This window comes from Cavia porcellus, unplaced genomic scaffold (assembly GCF_034190915.1).
Source record: "Cavia porcellus strain 051 isolate PalLab524CR breed Dunkin Hartley unplaced genomic scaffold, mCavPor4.1 scaffold_11, whole genome shotgun sequence".
Taxonomy (NCBI): Eukaryota; Metazoa; Chordata; class Mammalia; order Rodentia; family Caviidae; genus Cavia; species Cavia porcellus.
In genome coordinates, this window is record NW_026947494.1 from 34,332,082 (window position 1) to 34,356,285 (window position 24,204).

The 24,204-nt window shown below is 37.2% G+C and overlaps 1 protein-coding gene across 1 annotated transcript in view; it reads right to left on the bottom strand.

Annotated features, from left to right (window-relative positions):
* Mroh2b (maestro heat like repeat family member 2B) overlaps positions 1–24,204 on the bottom strand; it is a 64,741-nt gene that overhangs the window by 39,556 nt on the left and 981 nt on the right. The window contains exons 2-19 of the mRNA XM_063257868.1: positions 23,240–23,301; positions 20,488–20,598; positions 19,388–19,547; positions 18,598–18,696; positions 17,032–17,186; positions 14,492–14,632; positions 14,161–14,253; positions 14,000–14,066; positions 12,690–12,803; positions 11,818–11,891; positions 8,342–8,464; positions 6,895–7,008; positions 5,229–5,385; positions 5,054–5,094; positions 4,345–4,486; positions 3,792–3,835; positions 2,064–2,171; positions 55–171 (exon numbers count right to left, since the gene is read on the bottom strand). Of these exons, the coding sequence (XP_063113938.1) occupies positions 55–171; positions 2,064–2,171; positions 3,792–3,835; positions 4,345–4,486; positions 5,054–5,094; positions 5,229–5,385; positions 6,895–7,008; positions 8,342–8,464; positions 11,818–11,891; positions 12,690–12,803; positions 14,000–14,066; positions 14,161–14,253; positions 14,492–14,632; positions 17,032–17,186; positions 18,598–18,696; positions 19,388–19,547; positions 20,488–20,598; positions 23,240–23,301 (1,922 nt within the window). The remainder of the gene's footprint in view (positions 1–54; positions 172–2,063; positions 2,172–3,791; positions 3,836–4,344; positions 4,487–5,053; positions 5,095–5,228; positions 5,386–6,894; positions 7,009–8,341; positions 8,465–11,817; positions 11,892–12,689; positions 12,804–13,999; positions 14,067–14,160; positions 14,254–14,491; positions 14,633–17,031; positions 17,187–18,597; positions 18,697–19,387; positions 19,548–20,487; positions 20,599–23,239; positions 23,302–24,204) is intronic.

Sequence of the window (24,204 nt, forward strand, 5' to 3'; positions counted from 1 at the left end):
TGGACAGGATAAATAGTCATCACCATACAGGAATTTGAGAGCAAGGGGTCTCACCTGTCTTTGATTTCCTAGTTGGCTGGGGGCAGTCAGAAACTCCTTAATCTGTGAGCTTACAAAGTCTGTATCTTGGCAGGATGCTAAAGTGGTTCCCAAGGCCTTCCAAAGAAATTTCTGCAAAATAAAAGATGAGTAATAGAATTTTAAAGGGCAAGAAGCAAGACTCTGATGGAAAGTGGAAGGAGTTACAATAGTCACCAGAGGGAAAGAAATTTGGGTGATTTAATAACCCCTTAGTAAACACATGTATCACGTACTATTTCTTTATCACCAGAGCTTTTCTTCTGCATTCCTCTACACCTCGTTCCCCACCATTATAATATCTTTCATTCCCTCTTGTAATTTTTCATTTTCATTTCACTCTATGCTCAAAATTTGGACTCTTAAAGTCTTATTCATTATTACTAGTGTGTAGTTCCTGGTAGGTAATACATACTTAACAAATAAACATGCTGTGTGAAAAAGGAGAGAATTTTACTATGACTGATTAGTTATCTAATGTTCAAATCTTTTATAGATGTATAATGTCAGCAGAATTCTCTCTGTTTAGGATTTTCATTTCTGTCACATGTAGAAGAGAAAACTGGCTAATTGCTGGTTCACTTCAAGGATTTTGCAAAACTTGTACGGTTAGAGCTATTGAGTGAGCATAAAGTGGAATCTATGGAAATGAAAGAAAGAATAGTAGAAAAGGAGGAAGCAAAATTAATGCTCACAGGATAAATTGTGCAGACCATTCTGACTTGGGATGAGAGGGCACATATGGTGGTAAAGATAGATGGAGCTGTTTCTGTAACTTCAGCTATCACAGTGAGCACAACCTGAACCAGAGTGATAATCTGAGCCCAGGCTACCCCATCTCAAAATTGTTGAACTGAAAACTTGTGAACTAAATGTGTGACTATCATTTTGATCCAACAGGAATAGCTTTTTGTGTAGCAAAAGCTATTGGTACATCTTTACATTACTGTATTCTTTACAAGGACTGAGAATCTTTCAGGAAACTCATTGCTTAAATTTCTCTGACTACTCACACTGCAGTTAAACTGGAGTAATCTCGTGGGTATAGAAGCTATTGGTTGGATGGTATGATGTGAGGTGCACAGGGAAGGTTTGTGTGATAAGAAGATGAAGCAGTGTGCATGACATCATCTTAATGTAGGGTCTCAGGCTTGGTAGATCAGTCTGAAGAAACAGTACTCTGTACCAAATTGGAGAGCCAATCATGGATAGGAATTTCAGAAATTACATAGGCGAGCTGAAGGTTAACAATAAGCAAGTTGTTAGAAAAAGCACTTAGCATTGGGATTGAAACATAAGCAATATTTTTCCAGAAAAATAAATTTATGAAAGATATTAACATTGTAATAACCACGCTCAAAGCTACTTTTATACTGACCACCTATGTTGTTCCAAGCACTTCACTAGGGAATTTCTACACCTTATCTATTGAATTTTCATTATATTATGATCTTCCTGCGGTGAGTATTGTGTCTCTCATTAAAGGTGAGGATTCTGAGAATCTGCAGAGATTAATTTCCTTTAGGTTACCTTAGCAAAAGACATCAGATTCGAACATTTTTAAAATTAAAGTTTACAAAGTGGAGGATCGTGGAGTGATCATTTTGTGATAGAGGAATGGAAGACTGATTTTGAGCACTGCCTCAGCTCAAAGTTATTGTTGATTGTGTATTATTTCTGGCAGTCAGCCTCACAAGACAAGCATAATGCAACTTAATGCATAAACTGACATCAAACCAGTGCTGTGGCAGAGCCTGCTCTTTGTCTCCTTGCATCCATTCTTTTTCCTTCTCTAAAAAAGTCTGTGAATTTTACTTTAGCACGCATTTATTTTGTCCCCGCTTTACTTGGAGAAACATGTCAGCATTTGAGCATTTGAGTTTCCTTTTCTTTTCTTTTCTTTTTTTTAAAATCTCTCCTCTTTGCGGTGCAGACAAGTTTTGTATCAGAAGGTGGATGCTGCTGTCCCTTAACTGGAAACTAACCTTCTCAGTGGAGGTGTCGCTATAACTGTTCATCTGCTGGCTGAAATCTCGACTCAGTTGAATGGTCCAGGTCACATCACTGATCTTCCTTAAAGATTCTTTGAGCAGCTGTTGTAGCAAGTGAAGGTTAGATATGATTGTAACTGTTTAATGTGCTGTCTTGTACTTTTTTTTTCTATCTTATCTTCTAAAAGTATAACTATGCTTTACATGGAATTATCCTCTTACCACAAAATAATTGGTTATTTGGGGGCTTTTTCTATTGTTTCATTTTAAGAACCATATTCTGTATGTTCTGAACTTTCATTAACATTAAAAGACATGGAATGTAGAAATAACTCTGTAAGTACCTTCCCTTTTGTCACTTAAGTAAGAGTTGTTGAAAGAGTTAAAATAGAAAATAATCCAAACTGAAACTTAAATTGAAGATAGCACTTTTCAATATCAAACTTGAAAATTTGCATTTGTCAATCTTCGTTAGGCTTGTTATATGTAAAAATACATATATGGAATAACTTTAAAATAAAGAGCTAAATGTCTTAAAGAACCAGTTAGATGTATCAGCGCATTTCTGAAAATGAGTAAGTAAATATTTCTGGGTTCACCAGTTGTTCTAAGTCAAGGTCACAATCAGTTCCTTAATGTCTGCCCTGCTTCACTAATATAGAAAAACATACTTTTGTATTTTGGAGAACAAAGCCCAATGCAATTTCTAAAAGTAATATTTCTCCTATATTTATTTTCCTTCACTTTAAGTTAGAAAAGGGAACTTAATATCAGGCTGGTGAAAAATTTGTATGTATTTTAAAATAGGAGCTCATCCAATGGGTCTCTTAAAGAGAAAAACAGTTTTGGAAGATTAAGGAAATAAGACACATGAACACAAGTTTTGGAAAAAAGAAGATTAGAGCCATAAAACTGGGAGAAAGGGAAATAAACTGTTTTGAAGGTTTTCTGATAGAAAGAAATAAACTTCTTTCCAAGTGCATGACATTAAAATGGTAGTGAGGGAAAACAGACCCGGAAGTTGAGAAAGGGATGGAAATATCAGAGAAGGAAGAGGAGAGGTAGATCTTAGAATCAATTTTGGCCTGGTAAAGTAGGCATTTTTTGGTTCCTATATTGGATAAATATGACTCATGGGAGGTCCTAAAAACATGACAGTTCTCAGAAATTTTGTTTCTGCAAAAGGTGGTGAATAGAGGAGTAGGGAATGCTGTGGGATAGTTACTGAAAATTCATATTTTTGGGAAGTCACAGTAATGTCCTATGTAGACGGCTTATGCAGTGAAAGTCTGCTGTACTAAAAGCTCCCTGTTCAGACCTGCTCCAGATGGCCTTTCCTGAAGCTGAAATCTTTTATTGCCTCCAGCCTGCATCTTACCATTGCTGGGATTTGGTACTGCTTTTGATCCTGTTGAGTTGTAGAGGCGTAAAAGTTTGTGTGTATGAGAGAACACTGAAGATTATATTCCACATTACGTGGTTAAAAGCATTATTCTGTTTATTCTCTTTTTTTGTTGCTGTATTTGTTTAGTTTTTATTTTGAGAAGAGAATTACCCTTTAAAAAATCACTTCCAACATTCTAATCGTTTCCTCAAGTAAAGAAAGCATTGTTCACTGTCCTTTGGAGTCCACTTTTTGTGTTGTTAATCTAGCTGTCAAGAGAGGCAACTTGGCCTTCTTTCCTATCCATCGTCAGGGATAAGTCTGGAAGGCACGTTTACCTGAAGCAGGAAAGTTTCCCACAGCACCATGCTAGCATTCTTTCCTAGAAATAAAAATTGATTCAGTAACTACAAATAAATCAAGACTCAAATTCTCACTTATTAGGTCCCTGGGAGATGTTGGAGTTCCACTTCAAGGTATCTGCTTGCTCAGAGAGGGTATTTGAAGTGGAATTCACGATGTTAGCAATTTTAAAGTGCTTATCAGATAAATTCATGGCAAAACTCTAGTTTTTTTGTTGTCAATTTCAGAAATAAGTAATAAAATGATCATATTTTATGAATTAGTAGTAATCTTTTAGTACAATGCCAAAAAAGTTTATTTTATATATAAAAAGATCAGAGCAGACATAAAAATTCTTGCAAACTGTATTTCCCACCATCAGTATTAAGAGAGAAATAGAATATAAGGAATCAAGAAAAAAACTGACCTGTCATCCTCGTATACCAAGTTTACAATTTTAATTGTCTAAAATTAATAATAATGATACTAAATACAGAAACCCTTATTTTCTTGCCTCCTTGGATAGAGACCTAACTCTACTCTTTGTACCTTCCATTGACTGCAGGAGCTCAGGTATGCGTGTTTTCCACAGGTCTATCAATTTTGGGTGAATCATCTCAGGCACTATCTTCAAAAGTCCTATTGCACTGACTCCACAAAACTTCCCTAAACTGGCAAGCACAGATATTACCTGAAAGAAGGAAGAGAGAAATGATTAACAATTTTATAGATATTGAAAAGAACTGCCCCTCTTTTTTGTCACTATTCTAGATTCCTAAATTGATTTAAGGAACCATTACAACAAAGTTATTACTTAGATAGTCCTCCCAGTGTTTCTATCTCAGTGGTGGAAAAATACAGGAAATGACCAGCAAAAAAAATAAGTGAAAAAAAAAAAACCTCAACTCTTAAATATATCTACTAATAATGTACGTGGAGGAATAGGGCTTGAAGAAATGACAGTGTGGACAAAAGAAAATCATTCCATCAATCAATAAAAAGAAAGACAACACACACAATCAATGTGGAATTCACTTAGTAGTACTCAAAAATGATAACATTTAGCAAGTATTTTAGAAGGAGAAGATAATCTTTCCAATATATTTAAGGGCATCATTAGTAGAGCAGAAAAATTATTATGCTATTTTAATCTTTCTTTTGGATTGAAGTACTTATGCAATTTTTATTTTTATTTTATTTTGAACTGAGCTACTTATTTCAACTACAATTTATCTTTCATTGGTTCTTTGTAACTCACCAGAAGTCTTGCCAGCAGCTGCTGTGGTGAAGGGAGTTTCACTAAAAAGAGAAAACAATTTTCATCATCACTGTAGGAGCTAGAAAAATTCAAATCAAAGCATGGCAGACTTCCTGGAAATGAGACTTTTATAGTTGTATAAGAAAGGCATTGCTTTGTTTATGAATGTACGAACCAGCTCCTGGAGAGACGACCAGTGCTGTGGACTCTGTGGCAGTATACTTCTTCCTCTCCTCTGCCACAATCAAGATTCTGATAATATTAAGTAGGTGGTCCAGGGTTCCTGTGTATTCTCCAGGTACCACAAAAGTAAGGATTCTTGGCCATAGTACCTGTGGGAAACACAGGGAAATTGCAAGGATTAGTTATTGTATTCCATGACTTTTGCCCAAGCCTTTCTACATGTTTCAGATTTAGAAAAGTTTTTTTTTGTCATTGTTGTAATTTCTTCGAGTCAAGGTGAAATAATTAAATAAAATGTCTGCATAGCACATTCATTTCCAGGTAACCATTAGTTGATGTTTCTCCCTGGGTTTGTTTCTGGAATTTGAGACAAAACAACATTTTTCATTGTGAGAGATTGTTCCAGACGCTGTTGGAAATTCACCATCCCCAAGATTCACTCAAAAAGTTCCTGTATTCCTTTTGTCAGTGTGACAGCTGAAAATGCTCTACACATTACGTGAAGAGCCAGGTTGAACTGGGACTGCCCATGAAAAATGACTGGAAGAGGATGTGGAGTGGGCAGCTGGGATTCTGTGTGTCTTAGCTCCAGCAGGTGTGGAGTATCTGTAGTTCATTTAGTCAGAATGCTCTCCTGTGGGTAACCTTGGTGTTGAAGGCTTGGTGTAGACTTGGACTTTTTCTTCTTTCTCTATCTTTGCATTTAACCACCAAGCAGAGTCCTTTTCATAGGAAAACCTCTCATGCCCTTTTATATTTCATTCCTGACATTATGACGCCACTGCTGGTCTGTGTCTGATCTGACACATGTGTCTTTCCTCATAGTTTATCTGTATGTGAGTCCATAACTTCTACCACTGCCATTTTCAATGTTTAGGCCCTTACTTAACATTTTCATTGGCTCAACAACCACAGAGTTTAGCATTGCAGGTCCTTTAGAGTTTGCCTCTAATTTTACTTCTACTCAGAAGGTTTTGATCTTTAGGATGCATTAGACATTGGTTTTAGACTTGTGGGCCTCACGCTCAAATATGCTGATTCAATAGGTTGGGTATGCAGCCTGGAAATCTGTATTTGAAGTAAATATTCCAGCTAATTCAAGAATCATACACTGTCCTAGATGAAGCATTTGATCCACTTATATTGGGTGTTGTTGATTGTTTGCTGAACCAGTGCCATGTACTTCTGGCCACTAAAATCACCTTAAAGGCTATTTCATTTAAGAAAAGTAAATATGGATTCCAAGGCTCCTTCCCTTGAGAAGGAGATTAATTAGGGATCCAGTGAGTCCTCAGCATGGGTGTTTTGTATGACTTCCCAGATGAATAGGGAACGTTTGGCATTAATTGCATTACAGCCAGCCAACACAAAGTACTCAATGTTATTTTTAGATAGGTTAGGGGAAGAAGAAAATTAATACATTAAGGTGTTTAGAAATTGTTATGTACTACTGAGATATAAGTAGTCTGTATTAGTCATCTTAATCATCAAATTAACGTTTGTTTCTGAGCAACTGCTATTTGCTGGATCCTGGGCATTATGACACACTTCCTCAAGCCTGGTCACAGAAGGCTGATGATACATGCAGCACCAACTTATGTTTTTACTCCTAAGTAGGAAGATGATCAAAGTGTGAGTGGTAACGAAAGAACCCTTACCTGAGGCATTCCGATCACCAGGGGGTCCAGGGTTTTTAAGACCTCAAGGCTTGTTTCTTGAACAGATCTCTCTTGCATCTCATCTTCTGGGGTGTTAGTTTTCACTGGTTTCTCCTTTAAGAAAGTTGAAACAGGAGATAATAATCCCTACTGTTGGGTCCTCTAACATTATTTGGATCTGTTCTCAGATTCGAGAGTGGAAGATATCATGTCTCAGCTAAAAGGGCTCATGGTATCTAGGGATTTTTGTCTCCTACATAAAATTCTTATTTGAGGGACTTCTTGGAGGGATGGATTTGGAAATATTCCACTGAATGAAAGAGAAAAGCAGAAGTAGTGATGACCTTGGATTTGCAGGTTTTATTTTTCTCCTTCAGGCCTTTGCCATTTTCTTCAGGACTAAAATTTTCAAAGTATTGTTTCTTAGTGAAGTAGACTGTAATTTCAGTTCTGGCAACTTGCTAAGGTGCCTAAGATCTTATGTAAGTGGTTTTAATCTACAGGAAGTTGACTGTGGCAGTTGTAGTATGGGTATTTGTTTGTCCTCCAAATTCTTGGGTTGAAATCTTAACCTCTAAAATGAAAGCATTAGACAGTGAAGCCTCTGGGAGGTGATTGGGGCACAACGGCAGATCCTTCCCTGCTGCGTGGGTTGGTGGAAAAGACTGCAGAGAGCCTGCTAGCTTTTTGCCGTGTATGACAACGTGAGCAGACAGCATCAGTGAAGGAGCATGCCCTTGCCAGCCACTGACTTCCCAGTCTCGAGAATTATAAGGAATAAATGAATGTTGATAAGCCACACAGTTTATGGCCTTTTGCTTTAGCAATCCAAGTGGGACAGACACCAGTGCAGTGAGTGTGGTGCCTTTTTTCTTCTGTACAGCAATTCACTGTTTCTGCCCTCCTGAAGTATCCCTACCCCAGGACTTTGGAAGTAGATTATATTCTCAGAGAAAATGGTGGCTAGACCTACCTTGTCTTTATTGTAGGATAGAAAGGATATTAGTGAAAGGGAACAAAGAGAACTGGAGGCTGAGAAAAGTCTTCAGTGAAAATAATTAGACTGAAATATAATTCGGAAATCAATTTGAGTTCTCCATCTCTCTGTCTCTCTCTCCCTCCTCCTTTCCCTCCCTTGTTCCCCCTCCACTCATTCTTCCCCCATCTTTTTTTTCCCCAGTACTGGGACTTGAACCCAAGACCTTCACACCAAGCTACATTCCCAGCACTTTCAAATTTATTTATTTTGAGCTATAGTGCTGCTAGGTTGCTAAGTTGCCCAGGGTGAGCTCAAACGTACTGTCTTCCCACCTCACTCTCTCCAAGTGCTAGGGTTACAAGCACCTGTTACCACACCAGGCTGAGCTCAGTGATTTTTTAGTGCGTAGTTGAGTCAGCTGCACTTGTGACAGCGTAACACTCAAAACTAGAACTGTAGTCTTTATACCAGTTTCCTGCTGGATGTTGCAAACTGGAAAAAGATGTATTCAATCAGGGGCCATCCTTCCCGAGCTTCAATGTAGGACTTCTCACACATGGTTTGGATGAGGAGAAGGGTGGAGATCCTCACCTACCACAAGAGCAATGTAATAGCAACATGTTATGTTTCAGCACAATGGAAATTTACATTTTCCTATTTTATGAGCTTTATGAAACATTCCAAGATGGAAGTATAAGCTGAATAAAATTATAATAAATGGATAATCAGGGAGTGACTTATACATTCACTGGAAACGCTCTCTTTAACAAAATTTTTTTTGCTTATTTCCCAAAACACATCCTGTCTTCTACATAGTGTGATAACTTTGGGTAAAACACTGCTTCATGTTAAAAAGTAATCAATAAAGATTGACTTATAGATCCACAGTTGCTTATTCACAAGTTTGGAATCCAAAAAACTCTAAAAACTAGAATTTTTGTTTCTTAAATTGGTGTCAACTCCTTTAGTGGTGAAACCTAAATTTAATTGCCTGTATTTTAAAGCTGCTTGTAGTCTTTACATCCACTGTATAAGGCAGAGGATGCATTTTTTTTTTTTGTAAAAATATCAGTGGGTTTTGATTCTGGGCTACTGACACAATAATGTATTTCTAATATCTGAAAATTATAAATTATGAAATAGAGCTGATTAGGAATTAGAGAAACATGTTATGTACTTGTATTATAATGTTTTTAATGCTTGGTTTAAATTTGTTTCTTAGATTGCTTCCCTGGAGGCCAAGATGCTAAGATCCAACTTTTAGTGAGTGGGTCTTTTATAAAAGAGTGAAAAGTAAAGAATAATTTTGAACAGGGAAGCATGACTGTGTGGTGGTCAGAGAGTGAAGGCTCTGAGTAGTGTATCTAAGTTAGAAAGAGAAAGTAAAAGGGGGGATCAAATATTTGGCAAATGCTTAAATTAAAACAAATTACAGTAAAGACATATTGTCATTAATCCTCCCCAAACTACTCCCCCTCGCTTTGAAAATTCTTATTCTCTGTTCTTGCCACTTTCTGAAGTAGTTCTAGAAGTTTTGCTTAGTCACTTTATGAGGGATTATTAAAACAATATAAAACAAAACAAAACAGTTTTGTTTTATTGCCGTGCTACTATCATACAGACAGTTTTGTAAAAACTTGGTGATGTATTCTCACCCGTCTTATTCATCAGACCTGGCACTGTGTGACTTTTGACGCTTCCCCAAAGTCTAAACAACCACGAAAACATTCTGTATTGATTTAGGACATTAATGCGGCCACCCAGTGCAACTAAAGACTCTCATGAAGGAGGACTTCCAGCACCACCTCAGAAAACAGCAAGAATGATGGGATAAATGTATGCAAAGAGTGGGACAGATGGGAGTTAACAATTATGCGTCTTTACTGTAACCATTTTTAAAATTTATTCAGAATATTTTTCAATCGTACTTTGTATAATTTCCTTAGAGTACCTGTGCCCTTGTGTCTTTTCTAAACAGCAATACAACAACAACTTCCCCACTTTTCTCTCTCTTTTTTTTTTTTGTCTCTTCTTCCTCCTCCTCCTTCTTTATTTTGTGGTACTGGGGACTGAACCTAAGGCTTTCACACTAAGCTGCAACCCCATTCCTTCCTTCCATTACTTATGTATTTATTAAATTGCCCAGGGTAGGTTTGAACTTGTGAGCCTCTATCTCAGCCTCCTGGAGTGCTGGGACTACAGGCCATCATTCTTTAATTGGTTTGTTCAGTTACTGGGCCAGGTTTGCATATATATACGTTATTCCATTCTTATTTTTTGCAAAATTCCTGTTATTTTCACATTAGCCAATGGAGACAAAAGCCATTTAGAGGAATGTTCTCTTCATAGGCTTCTGCGAGGGTTTATGTGGATTTCATAAAAATTATAAATGTGAATTTGTTTGATGTTTCACAGCATAAGGTCTTCCTTTCCTTTCCCCTCCCCTCCCCTCCCCTCCCCTCCCCTCCCCTCCCCTCCCCTCCCCTCCCCTTCCCTTCCCTTCCCTTCCTGTTCTTTGTCTTTCTTCTTTTGCATTTTTAGATGAAGTACTGCTATATTGGTTAGGTTGGTCTCTAAAGCATACTGTCCTCCTGTCTCTGCCTTCCACCTGCTGGAATTATGAGCATGTGCCACCATGCCTGGCTAAGCCCTATATTTTGTAACATGAAAATACTTTAATTAAATAATCAGGAAATAATGAGCTATCTTCTGCATCCAGGACTTGATCTCTAGTCAAAAAACAGGAAATCTATGGTAACAAAAAGTTTCAGAGGTATTGTTTTGAGAAAGGAACACATATAAGTTTTTACATTAACGCTTAATTTTTAAAGTTTTACTAGTACATGGTCACAGTACACAATCATAATTGTCATGGAAATTGATACATGAACATAATACATCTTAATTCTGTTTTGTTCGGTTGGTTTTATTTTTTTCTCCTATCCTTCCCCTCTCTCTCTGGTTCTTTCAACTCTTGATCTCATTCCCTTTTGCAAAAGTTTGATTCTCATCATTTTCCCCATTCAGTTCTTTTTTCTCCATCCTCTTCCCCCTCTCTTATTTTCCTATTTCCTTCACTTTTTGTTTGGAAGCAGTAAGAACTTATTCAAACACTTAATTTTGAAAATCTGAAAAGCAAATAGTGCTGACCTGGGCAAAAGTTTCCTTTGTACAAGAGAAGCCCTTAGCTTCTCTCTGGATTAGTTTATCTGTTTTGGGATCGAGTTCATTGAAAATGAAATTGATTCAACTTTATAATATCTAATGAGATAGACAATTCTTTTTAAGGAAACGAGACATTGTTGATAACCATTGATGATAACCTGGTATTCTGTTTTACATCATGTGCTATGTCTATCCTTGGTTTTGACTGACAGCTTTGTTTTGCCATATTTGACTTTATTCTCTCCCCCCCCAAAAATGTAATAAGAACTAAGGAGTAATAAAACCCAAAATGTGTAAATTTTGTTGTAAAAAAGAGAAGGAAAAAAAGTGCTCTAAAGGATACAACAGCAAGTGTGTTTAGGGGTGTTAAATAGCTGTTAAATAGCATATTAATGTTTTTGGTTGGATCATTGAACACAACTGTTTGCAGTCTCACTGTTTGAATGTCCACTTTGTATGCTTTGATACTGTGATTTGAACAACTATCTCTAAGATGATAATGTGTGATCTATTAACTGGTGATTTCTTTTTTTTTTAAACTGGTGATTTCTTAATTTTTTTTTTTTTTTTTGTAGTTCTGTATTACTTGTACCCTTACACCGCTTTGTTTTGTTTTGTTTTTTCTTTTTCCTTTTAAATAAACTTAAAAAAAAAAAGAAAATGAAATTGATCATTGAGTCTTCCATAAAGAAAACTTATAGTAGATCCTTACAGAATCAGAATCATTTTGCTGATTCCTAAAACTATCATCAAATAAAAGTTCCTGTTAGTTCTCTTACTTTTGGACTGAGGTCACTCATGATGACTTTGACGGTTTTTTCAATTGAAATGATGTGATTCCTCAGTTTGGGATCTGAAAGTCAAAGGGAGAAAGTGTGAGGTTGGACTCAATAGTGGTACAATAGGTTTTAAGATTGACCAAAACCCACAAATATTTTGGTACATAATTGCAAAAATTTTTGTCTTTGACATCTTACATAATGTAATTTTTTCCCTATTTTCTTTCTCAACTCTTCAAGGATATTTATTTATTTCATGTTACATTTGTTTGATCTTATGCAAAATATTAAATTCTACTATGGATTCAACATACCATGCCTACCTGATCCACTCTTAAGTTTTGTGATGCTACTTCATATTTATCTGCTTATTTAAAGACATATCATATTATAAAAATTAATATTCAATTTATTGAATTAAATATCATCAACTTTATGGTGCACCATGAATGGTTAGTTATATTTGAAGATGCTATTAATTGAAAGATTCATTCAATATTATGAAAATTCACACTTCTTGGAATAAATGAAATATGACAGTTCATTGCATCCTGCTCTTTTCTCACTGTACCATCCTCTAAAGAATTGTACACTTCTTTCATCTACTCTGTTTATTATGGGTCACTTCCCAATATATTGGATCTCCTAAATTTGGTTCTCAAAAAACTCTATTTTTAAAATGTATCCATAAATATCATGAAAAAAGAGAGATAACTGAAAATGCCTATTTAAAAGGAATAGTTTGGAGAAGGCTAAGGAAACTTTACTTGCAGGCGAGATTACACAAGATATAGGATAACATTAGCACATGCACACGTTTTAGCTCACTTATTGGTACAAAATAAACCCATTTGGCTTGTTTCATTGCTCACCTTCAGCATTGACTGCCGATCTCAACAATGACAAGATTTTCATTCGAATGGCTTCATTGCTACTTCTTATTTGTTCATCAAAAAACTCCACCAGTTCTGCAGGATTTGAATGGGCTGTAGGATTAAGAAATATTGAAGTTGTGAGAACTTGTTTTCATCTTCGGTAAAAAAAATATTTGTGAATAACAATTAAATTATCGTGAAGATTGTAGAAGTCAATCTTACTAAGAACTTTCTGTACCTTTTTGTACTTGTGGATATGGGATTATCTGGAAATTAAGGTCCTTGTAGATACAATTAAGATAGATAGATCATCAGAGAGGGAGGGCTCTTGCTCAAAGTGACTGGTGTCTTTATAAGAAAAGAAGAAGCCACAGGCAGAAGCATGGAAAGGACAGTGTGCGAAGATGAAGCAGAGACTGGGGTGCTGCTTCACTGTTGTGAAGCTGGAGGCAGTTGGAGTAGGAGCAGGGAAGAGTGAGGAAATGCCTGGTGGAAATAAGTTAGTTAATTAGCCTGCGAGGGAAATAGGAGGAAAGTAGTTCAGAGACAGAGACTCTCTTTAGCAGAGGCAGGAGCATAATGGAAAGGTATGCAGTGAGGCAGAAGTGATGTCCTGGGGGAGAGAAGAGGATTGGGAGGTATTAAATGACTGCTCTTCCTCAGCCGCTGGGGCCATGGCGGAGGCTAGCTTTGTATCCTGATCCCTAATCTCTGCATCTCCTTTCACAGTCTGTGTCAGGCATTCCAGCTAGGAGATGGACAGATTGTGATGCACGGAAAGGCAGAAAAAGGAGACAGGCAAAGGTTGGAAAAAAGGAGGTAAAAGTTGGGGAGAACTGATGGCTAAAAAGGGTTGAATAAAAAAGGGATGATCAAGGAGAATAAAGAAGGGTGACAACTGGATTTGACAGGTTCATAATCAGATACCAAAGGGAAAAACGATTTCCTATCCTCATGGTTTGCAAGTCTTGCTGGTTTTCCTGGCACATTTCTGGTTTGAGAGCTGAACATTCTATCTCCCTGAACAAACACTCCTCTCGCCCCCGTCCTGCACCCCACCTCCAGACCTGGCCACCCAGGCATGATCAGTCACCCTATCTATGTTACTCCTCCGGGAACTTGTCAGGGCAGGGTCAGTACAGAATACTGTGAGCTGAGGAAACAGTGTGTGTGTGTGTGTGAGTGTGTGTGTGTGTGTGTGTGTGTGTCAGGGGTGAAAGTAAACAAAGTCTGAATATCCTGTATCATTGCTGTCTTTATCGCTTGGGAGATATTTTTATTAATACCCTCTGGATGGTGGGTCCTACCTAGAATGAGGAAACAGTTTGAAACTTCAATTTCATTTTCTATAGGAGGCTCTGGAACTCTGCAGATCTGAACAGGGAAGAAAAATCAGGCAGTAGACGTTAAAAACGCAAAGTGAATTAAACACATCATACAATCAGATTTGATAGCTTGGTCTTTTTACCTGGAAGAGTAAATTGATAAAGATGGATTTTTTCAATGCCCTAGGAAGGTCAACATCATAAAGGACTGCCGCAGTCATTATCTGCTTCAGGCTCTGAAATGGAAGCGTTTGGAGGTCAGAGAGAGGTTGCCAGTGAAGCCGCAGCACAGGAATGGAACAAAAATGGTTACATTTTGTGGGAACGAACCCATACTCTTCCTGCAGTAATGTGTTTTCTTCAAAGACTGTGGCCCACTCTGTCCTGTTCAAACCCTCCACAGTTTGGAATGCACAGTTTTAATCCTTTTCTAGATAACACTCTGATTAGAGTCCTTTAGGGTGTGGCTCTTACCTGAGTAATGTGGAAATCAATCTCTTTGTCTCCATACTGGCTGAGGAGCCAGGATACCTGGTTCAGGACAAATTCGCAGAAGTCCTCCCGGTGCAGTAGCAGGCTCGCTGTGGGGCCATGGGCCTTCACCAGGCTCAACATCTGCAGAGGAAGCCAAGGCACACCATTTCTAATACTTTTTGTTGTGCCTTTGAACCATTTTTCAAAATAGTGAGTTTTAGAGACCCCCCTCAAAAACTTAACTCACTGCTTTCAGGCAAGAGAAGATTCTCCAAAAAAATGTCAAGTGTAGATCATTGCTTGAGACAGATTATATATATGTATATATCAATGCTTCTTTCCTATTTCTGTAACTTTCTCTAGTAGGCATTTTTTTTCAATAGCTTAATGAATTAAAACTTTCATTCATCTTTAGAAGTATTTAGTGGCCCTGTGTCACCTTGACTCCCGCCTCTTGCAGTGCTATCCCCACCTGATTCTGCTTATTTCTTTTTTCTTGAGCAAATCTCTTTGAAGGGATGATTCGCATGTTTTGTCCTCACTTTTCACCTCCCTTATCCCTCAGTCCATTCTAATGTGGCCTCCATCTGACACTGCAAATGAACAACTTCTATAATATAACATACAAGTATAATAATTACTGATTATAAACAGTTAGATATCACAAGTAGTAGAATAAGAAAAACATAATACCTGCAAGGGCTTGTGGATAATCACTGTTTAGTGTATCATAATGTATTTTTTATTTATTTGATTTACTTTTTTCTACCTTCTTTTTAAATATGTTGTTTTTTAAAAAACTGACATCATTCTTTAATATATAATTCTATACTTTTAAAGCTAATAATGCATGGTTATTTTTTGTGTTGGTTATATTTTACTGTAGAACAGATTACCCTACAATTTGGCTATTTATATCAACATCCATATACTCAAGATCATGTGTCAGCTAGATGGTTTTTCTATATTTCTGGAAAGTAGATAATTTGCTAGAATTTTTTTCTTTTTGGTTGAGTCCAGTAACAATATATGTTATCCGGAGATCTTTATTCACTTGCTTAGTTTTCTAAGATCTGAACTTACTTTGCTCTTTTAGTTATTTTCTCATTTCTCCCTGTTTTTTTGCTTTCCCACAGAACTCTATTTTTAGCACTTTACAGTCTACATACTCACCTTGAATGACTTAATCTAACATCGTTTATTCAGTAGCCATTAATGCAATTACGATACTCAAACTTATGCAGCTAGTTTTTGCTTTTTTTCTTAACTCCAGCCTTGAATATTTCCAAACATAGTGTTGTCTGCACTTGGAAGTACCATAGTCAAGTCAAAATGTCTACCTTAAATCCATTTTACACAGATTTATTATTCCTTCTGTTTTGCTTGTCCAGATGAATGTCTTCAACATTACTCATGGTCAGAAATCTAGGAATCATCTCTGATGCCTCCATTTCTGACATTATAAACACCCGATTAATGCCAATGCTGTTGATACTGGTCTTCAAAATCTGACTACTCTGATCAGGAGTACTGACACTACACTAATTGATCCCTCTATACATTTATGAATTTGAAGAATCTCTATAGCCTCCTAACTGATAGTCATGCCTCAATTCATCCCTATAATGATCCCATTTTAGGTGTTGATATCATGGAGATTTTTCTAATGTAGTCAAAGCCTTGTTAAAATCTTTAAGGTTTCTCATTGCTTAAAAAAAAGGTCCAAACTCCTGTGTAACATTCAAGTCTGTTCCCTTGGTGGCCAAATCAACTTTCTAGTTTCATTTCTATCTGTCTTATGCTTCCTTCTTTTTCTTCTCTCACTCTTTTCACTCAAGTGTACACGCTTTCTCACTTGCCACATATGTTTCTGGGGAACTGAGTCCCTTTTTAGAGCATTCTTCTTCCCAGTAGTGAGCAACCTCAAGTCCAAGGTTGCAGCCTTTGGGGACAAGTTTTCCTCCCTGTGCTACCTTAACTACTTCAGGCACCATCATCTTTGCTTGCCTGGCTTTTCCTGTGCGAAGCAAAGAGAACAACCTCAAATATGTGCTGGAGTTTCTTTCCTAAGTACCTCAAAGAAAAGACTTTGGAGAAGGAGGGAGGGCAGGGGTTCTGGGCAAATGAGAGGTGAAAATGATCAAAATACGTTATGTGCATGTACAATTCTGCCACAACGAAACCCATTAATTTTTATCACCAAACATAAAATAGAATTAAAAAAGAGAAAAAAGCTCTTATAGAATATTTAAAAAGTTCTAATTTTGCTAAAGCTTTAACAACCCCTGGATGTTAAAAAATAAATACCTTCATTGCTTAAAGTATAGAAAAGAAAGTGACATGCTAATAGTTAAACTACTCTAAGCTTTTTAAAAACATAAATTTCTTAATGACTTCAAGTGGAGAAAAGGAAGTGAGGGAAGGAGTTGAATGCTGCATGTCTTACAAAGACCAGAATGTGATGCTATTTAAACTTGGACTAAGCAGGGTGTAACCTGTACAGAAGGAGATCCAGCTGGGCGTTCTGAGACTACACTCACATTCAATCGCGAGGTTGTGGGGGCCCACTTCTCCATTATGTACCGGAATAGCATGAAGATTTTGTCAGAGAGTCGATTGGCATCCAATTTGGGATAGGGGAAATCTCTCCAATGGTTGACATACTTGTAAATGGCTTTGCTGAATTTCTCAAGGGCTGCATTTTAAAAGAATACAGTCATAGATTGAGAAAAATACAAAGATAAAAAACATAAAATAATGTGAAAAGAGAATACTGACAATTAGCAAATGTATCATAGCTCCCATACAACTGTACAATCTTACTGCTCTACCACATAAACATCTACAAAGTGTTCAGTAAAATTACTAAAATACAAATTCAAATCACTAAGAGATACTGCTATACATAACTGGAGAGAGACTAAAAGTTTACTTGCAAAAATGCAATGTTACCTATGATAAGTAAATAGAGTTAATAAAGGCATTGAAAAGTAAAACAGAGACCAGTGCTGAACTTTTTAGAACTTTCAGTGATACAAGAAGCCTCCTGCAGCACACAATGACATGGGTTTGTCACTACTGATATGGATATAAGAAATCTAGTATAATTGCTCAGGTCCTTGAATCAGACTGTTTTACTTGACTTGTTTAGCCCTACTATATTCTAGTTACTTGACAGATTGTTTAATCTTTCTAAGTCCCAGTTTTCTTATCTGTAAGATATGGTAAAATATTACCCATTTGCAAAGGTTAGTTGAAGTTATTTTAAAGCAGATTCAGAGCAGTTACAGACATATAACAAATGGAGCAAATTCTCAACATGTAAAAAAATTAACCTTAATTGAGGGAAGAACAAGAGGAAATGTGCAAAATAGGAAAAGGTGCTTTTTTGAAGTTAAAGACGATATTTCTGACAGTGTATGCTTTTAAATGTTATGAAATAGTAGTGCAAAGTCATGTTAGACATGAAGGGATTCTAACAATTACATCTGATGTTTTTAGAGGCAACGAGAGAAGTCACTGGGAGCACAGGAATAAGACTCCAGGTTCCTAGACCCATCCAAGGAGGCTTTCTGCACCACACATGTATTTCCCTAGGAATTTCAGGACACGCTCTTTGTGGACTCTTGATTCCTGCAGATGCATTCCATTAGGGTAAAGGGACCCCCACCCCATAGTACCCTTGCCTAGCTTTCTTGACTTCATGATTGCTTGTGTTTTGGTAGCTTTGTTTACTTTTCTTTAATACACATTGTGTTATCACCAGATATCAGAATTGAACTTACTACTAAGAGCTAGTAAACTTCCGTAGTCATTGCAGAGAAAGTGCTATCTAATCAATTTTCATGGCACTCAAATTTTCATCTGTGGGACTATATTTCCCTTGATAAGACTACTTATTTGTGGCTGGGCTTACCTTGAAGAATTGCTGTGAGGGCCAATGAGGTAGCTCCTTGAAGAGCACTTTCTATGTGATAGGCACCCAATAAATGGTAGCCATTATTATTAGAAAAGACAAGATTGAAATAAAAAGGAAAAAAGTAGGTAATTTGCAAGACTATGCGTGGTCTTCTCTTAAGCAAAGAGGGATTCACAGAGACACCCACCGATACAGAAAGTTTGCTTCATCTTGTCATCTTCACACAGCCTGAGCATGGTTTGCATGGTGAGCAGCGTCGTCATCATAAAGGGGATACTCTGGGACACTGTGATGAAAGAGAGGAGAGGAGAGGAGAGAGGAAAGGTATTATTTTTCTTCCCTTGGAAGTACTGTGATTATTCTTGCACCTTCAAGCAAGCCACAGTGCCATGGAAGAGGCATGTTGAGGTGCAATGGGAGGGTATTTTCTATCTCCTCTCCACCGCTTTAAAGCCAAGGAGTGATTAATTTGAGAGAAGATACTAGCAATGCAGCCACCTGTACTGTTTAATGGCAGTTGTTTTACTTGGGTAATTATTTCATTAATTTTAACCTCTCTCACACAGGTTTGCCCAGTATTTAAGGTCCAACAATGTAGCAGTTGCTCAGTATACACTGCTAATAAAGTAGTATAGAAACAAATGATAGGAAATCATTTTTTCAGGTACGTATTCAGTGGTTTGTTGAATATTCATTGTGGAAAATGTGCTTGTCCAAACATAAAGCCAGATGTGGAGGAAGGTGAGTGTGGGAGACAGAGCAAATTCAGTGCAGTCTGAGCTAACTGCTGGGCAGCAGGCTCGTCTTGTTTATAAATGGTTCAGAAATGGTTGTCCACATCTCTTTGTTAAAATTCTTGAGTTTAGCAGTAAACAAAGGTATTTTCCCTTCCATCATCTGCTCTCACTTGGGTTTTAGGCAAGTAGTTAGGGGGTGCATGTTTTGCAAGGAAAAGGTGGAAAGTATTTCTTTTTTACCGTAGCTTGTTGCCAGTTCAGCCAGGGCAAGCACAATGAATTCATCTGGCAGCTCTAGGATCCTGAAGTGACTTTGTACTTCATACATCACAGAATTGAAATCATGGGCAGCCAGAGACACCAATAGCTCACCAGCTAGCATTCTGAGTTCTCTGGGAATCTGAGGAAAAAAAAAAGTAGTAACAACTACAGAAAGAGCAGAGTGGGTAACAGAGAAGAAATAGTCTATATAATATTGTAAATTCCTCTGGATTTGGAATAGAGGGAAAATAGGGCATTATAAATCCATAGTAAAATATTTCTAGGTAGCTGTCAGTAGCTAGAAAAGCAGAGGCAATTTTAATATGCTTTCAAAGTAGTTTTAATGGGGTTCTTATAAACTTGGGCATTATAGATGTTTTCTTGCTAATTGACCAGAAACCACAAGCACAGGATTTACATTTTTGTTTAAGTGATTAGAATTAATGTGGGTGAACGACCGAGGAGGACAGTAAAAGACAGGAAGCTGAGAGTTGATTTGATGTTACTTTGGCCTAATTATTTTTGGTATTAGAAATATTGGGAGAGACTCCTGCTTTTGTTGATGACAAGCTAGGTAAATTTGAACAACCTGGCTGCTAAGGAGAATAAAAAGGCCAGGAAAAAAATACTAAAACCTCACACTTGTAAAAGCATCAAAGGGCTCCCACTGTGAGTGGAAGGAATTAATGAGTTAAGATTTGGAAAAGACCAGACAGTACAAGATAGAGAGGCATATGAGAGAAAAGAAGTCACGAGACCTAAGAAAGCTAGGTTCTAATAACTTCATCTGCCAGCAGAAAGCTCTGTTACTTTAAAAGACTATGAAAAAATCTTCATCTAAAGGGAAGGTAGATGATGTTACTCTATAGTCTTCCTTAGATTTGTCTCAGTTTTCTTGTCTGTGAAAGGGTAAAGAATAGACATTGTAACTGTATTAGAGTTACCACAAGGAACAAATAAGTCATTGATGCTGTTGGCAGATAGAGAAGAAGCTTTTTATGCATCCACATATATGTAGGTAGATCACACAGACCCTGTTGCTGGGCCAGTGCTGATTCACCACCAAAAGCCAAACTCACATGTTCATCTCTCATATCCTTAGAAGTGTAATAAATCAACCGTTGGACAATTGCGCCATCCAAAATGTCAGTATTCTGAATAACTGAAGTGAGATGACTGTAAATGTCTTCCTGTGAATGTACAAAATACACACAGGTTTTTGGGTTGCAAAGATAAAGAAATTGGGTGAAGTCCAAATAAATAACACAAATCAAGCTATATGTTTAACTTAAGTTTCTTGGCTATAATATATATTTTTAAGAGTCAAAAACTTCATGTGTAGAAAAAATTAATGCTCATAACTATTTTAAGTTGTTGCACTTCTATGACAGGATCTTACTGAAGGTGGGGACAGGCTACCAACACATCCAAATGGTTTGAGAGTCATTGGGGCAGAGCTCCTGAGCGAGATGGAAATGCCTGTCACCTGAATGCTGCTCTTCCTACAGGGAGTGAGGATGGCACCAGGAAGCACACTGTGATTCTGAGAAAGACTGTGGCACTGTGAAACTGGATTCCAGGGAGAGATGCAGGCCCTTGTTTCATTCTTGTTTTGCTGAGAGATGGTTGTGAATCCCATTTTGAAAGAGCGGCGGCGCCAGGAATCACGTGGCTTCACCAGAACCCATGAGTGGGTTCCTCTAAATTAGGGATTACATGTTTGTCCTCTGCGAGGCGAAAGAGATAACCAGTGTTCTTAAATCTCTGCAGCCTCAAACATGTGCCTCTGGATACAGTACTAGTGTTTAAAGTAGGAAATGGCTTTCTTTCCATTACTCCTTAGCCCTTGGAAAATTAAAAACTAAGGAATAGTTTGCCATTGTTTTCTTCCTTGTAAGTACTTTTAGAGTTTGCCTGGCTAGCTCTGAATTTTTCTCTTGCTTCTTTTCTTTTCTCTACCTTTTAGGCCTGTTTTATTAGCAAGGATGACACTTTTGAGGCTCCTTAACAGTTTCCTAGAATGGAACCAGGCCTGCTCTGAAATGTCTCATTCATGCTACAAGAGGCCTGTGCATTAGGTGCTGTTAGCACACTTCTGTTTATTGCTGAAGCAACTGAGTTGTGGAGAGCTTAATGTGCTATGAGGCAGTGATGCTGAACCTAACTGTATCTCAACTGACACCTTAACCTCTTCATTGTTCTAACTATTTACATTCCTTAACTTGTAGGTGCATGTTCACAATACACACACTTTAGTCACTTCTTTAGAAGTTTTCCTTCAGTATTTCTGGAATTGGGAGGAAATTTCCCAAGTCCTTATTAGTGTCTGAGAAATAGTGCTGTATGGGTAAGCTAATGCCTACTAAGAGATTAATATTAAAATTTGTCAACTGTACCTAAATGAGAGAATCATTTCTGAGAGCTGTAAATGTCCAGGCTTATCACAGATTGATCAACCAAAATCCCTGTCACTGGGAGCTGGGAGCTGGCAGTTGTTTTTTCCCAAAATGCTCTAAGGATTGTAACAACCAGTCAGGATTGCGAATCACTGAATTAAGAGATAAAGGTAAAGGCTCCACCTTTCACAAGGGGGCAACAGTGAACAGTTACTAGGAGAGTATCCCATGGAGTTAGTTTGTATGTGGAGAGAGTCCTGCTGTTCTTATTTGGGCAAGTCATATAACTTCTCCATGCTTCATTTTCAACTGTCAAATGGAAATAGCAATATTTACTTCCTCAAGTTGTTGTGGGGAAGGAGTATTACATAATACACAATTGTTTGAAAACATTCATCACTTCCTTTCCTAGATAAACATTCAATAAAAGGTAGTTATTGTGGTTGCTGAAATCTGTAAAGCCTTCAGTTTTAGGGAAACTTTTTAGTGAAATAGCATTATGGGTAAGTATAGGAAATATTTACAGATTTTAATAGGAACCTAGATACAAACAAGGAGACTAATCCAAATGGCTGTAAGTCTGACATCTCCATTTTTCCACATCTTTGTGTTTAGAGTCATGAGTGAAAGCATCATCTACCAGAAGCAAGCACCGAGATTATTTCAGTACCATCATCGCTTCCATTACATTTTACAACTGAATTTTCTGAAAAAACCTAATGCCTTTGAAGTCCTGTAGTGTCTCCAATGTTTTGGTTTTATCGGTTTTGTTCTGTATGGTTTTGATCAATTTTATTATAATTGATGATATAGGCAATTCTTTTTAAGATAGCAAGAGGCATTATGGTAACTATTGTTGATCACCTTGTATTCTGTTTTTACATTATGTACTCTGTCCATCTTTTTGATTTGACTGACTCTGTTTTGTTATGTCACATTTGGTTTTATTCTCTTAAAAAAGTAATACGAACTATGGGAGTAATAAAACGCAAAATGTGTAATTGTCATTGTAAAAAAGAGAGGAAAAGAAAGTGCTCTAAAGGATATAAATGCATGTATATTTAAGCTTATAAGATAGATAACCATATTGCTGAGTTTTTGTTGGATCATTGAACAGAATTGTTTGCAGTCTCACTGTTTGAATGTCCACTTTATATGCTTTAATTTTGTAACTTGAACAGCTATTTCTAAGATGACAATATGTAATCTATTAACTAGTGATTTCCTACTATTTATTTTTTTGAAATTCTGTATTACTTGTACCCTTTTTCTGTTTTTTTTTCCTTAAATAAAATTAAAAAAAAAAAAACCTAATGCCAGGTAAGAAGCAGGAGAAACAGGAGAAGGTTGAGGTAAACAAGAGGGTGTGTGAACTGTTTCAATCACTGGACTAGAAAAACTGAATGGCAACAATAGTTTTCCACGTTTGTCCTACCTTGCTGATTACATCTTCTTTATCCAGCATCCCAAGACTGAGGTTAATATCTCCAAATATTTCTAAAATGCATGGAAAAAGAATTAAAATATCCATCAAAAATACCCTCCTGTTTACTTTGCTGTGGTCATAAATTGCTCCGATGGCTCTCTAGCCCTGTTCCTTGTCCTTTTTCCCCTTGACCACTTGTTCTTTGTTGGTGAAACTGTGTATTATTCATATTTCATATCTCTGATATACTTGAAGCTAGCAGATGCCCAGTAGCTGTTTTAAGACATGAACTGAATATAGAAGAGAAGATAAAAGATGCTAAAATCCTGCATATTCCTCCAATTAAGAGGACATTGCTTTATATATCCTCCCTAATAAGAGTTGGCTGTAAGAGTGAGTGACTGAATCAATTACTCTTAGGTTGCTTCCTTCCTTCCTTTTCTTTCTTTCTTTCTTTCTTTCTTTCTTTCTTTCTTTCTTTCTTTCTTTCTTTCTCTCTCTCTCTCTCTCTCTCTCTCTCTCTCTTTCTCTCTTTCTCCCTTTTTTTTTTTTTTTTTTGAGACAGGGTTTCATTATGTAGACCAGGCGGGTCTCAAACTCGTGGTGATTCTCCTGCCCTAGCCTCCCAAGCACTGGGATTACAGATGAGCACCATCATGCCTGACCAAATCCCTTACTCTTAACTTGAGGTTCAGAAGACTATGGTGAAACACAGCTGTTTATCTTCCACTCTTCTATAGATACTTCCCTGGTCTTTTATCCCACATCTTCTTTCTTTCTATTTTTCTGAGCCTGTCAGTCAAGTCTTTCTTCTTGGTTCCATGCTTACCAGACTTTACCTTTTTTCCTAAGAAAGACCTAACAGGTTTGAACTGTGCTTTCTATGAATACATGTTTTTGGATTAGGTACTAGAAAACAAACAACAAAAAAAGCACTCAAAGAACTGAGCAATTTCTAGTCACATGGGAGGTTA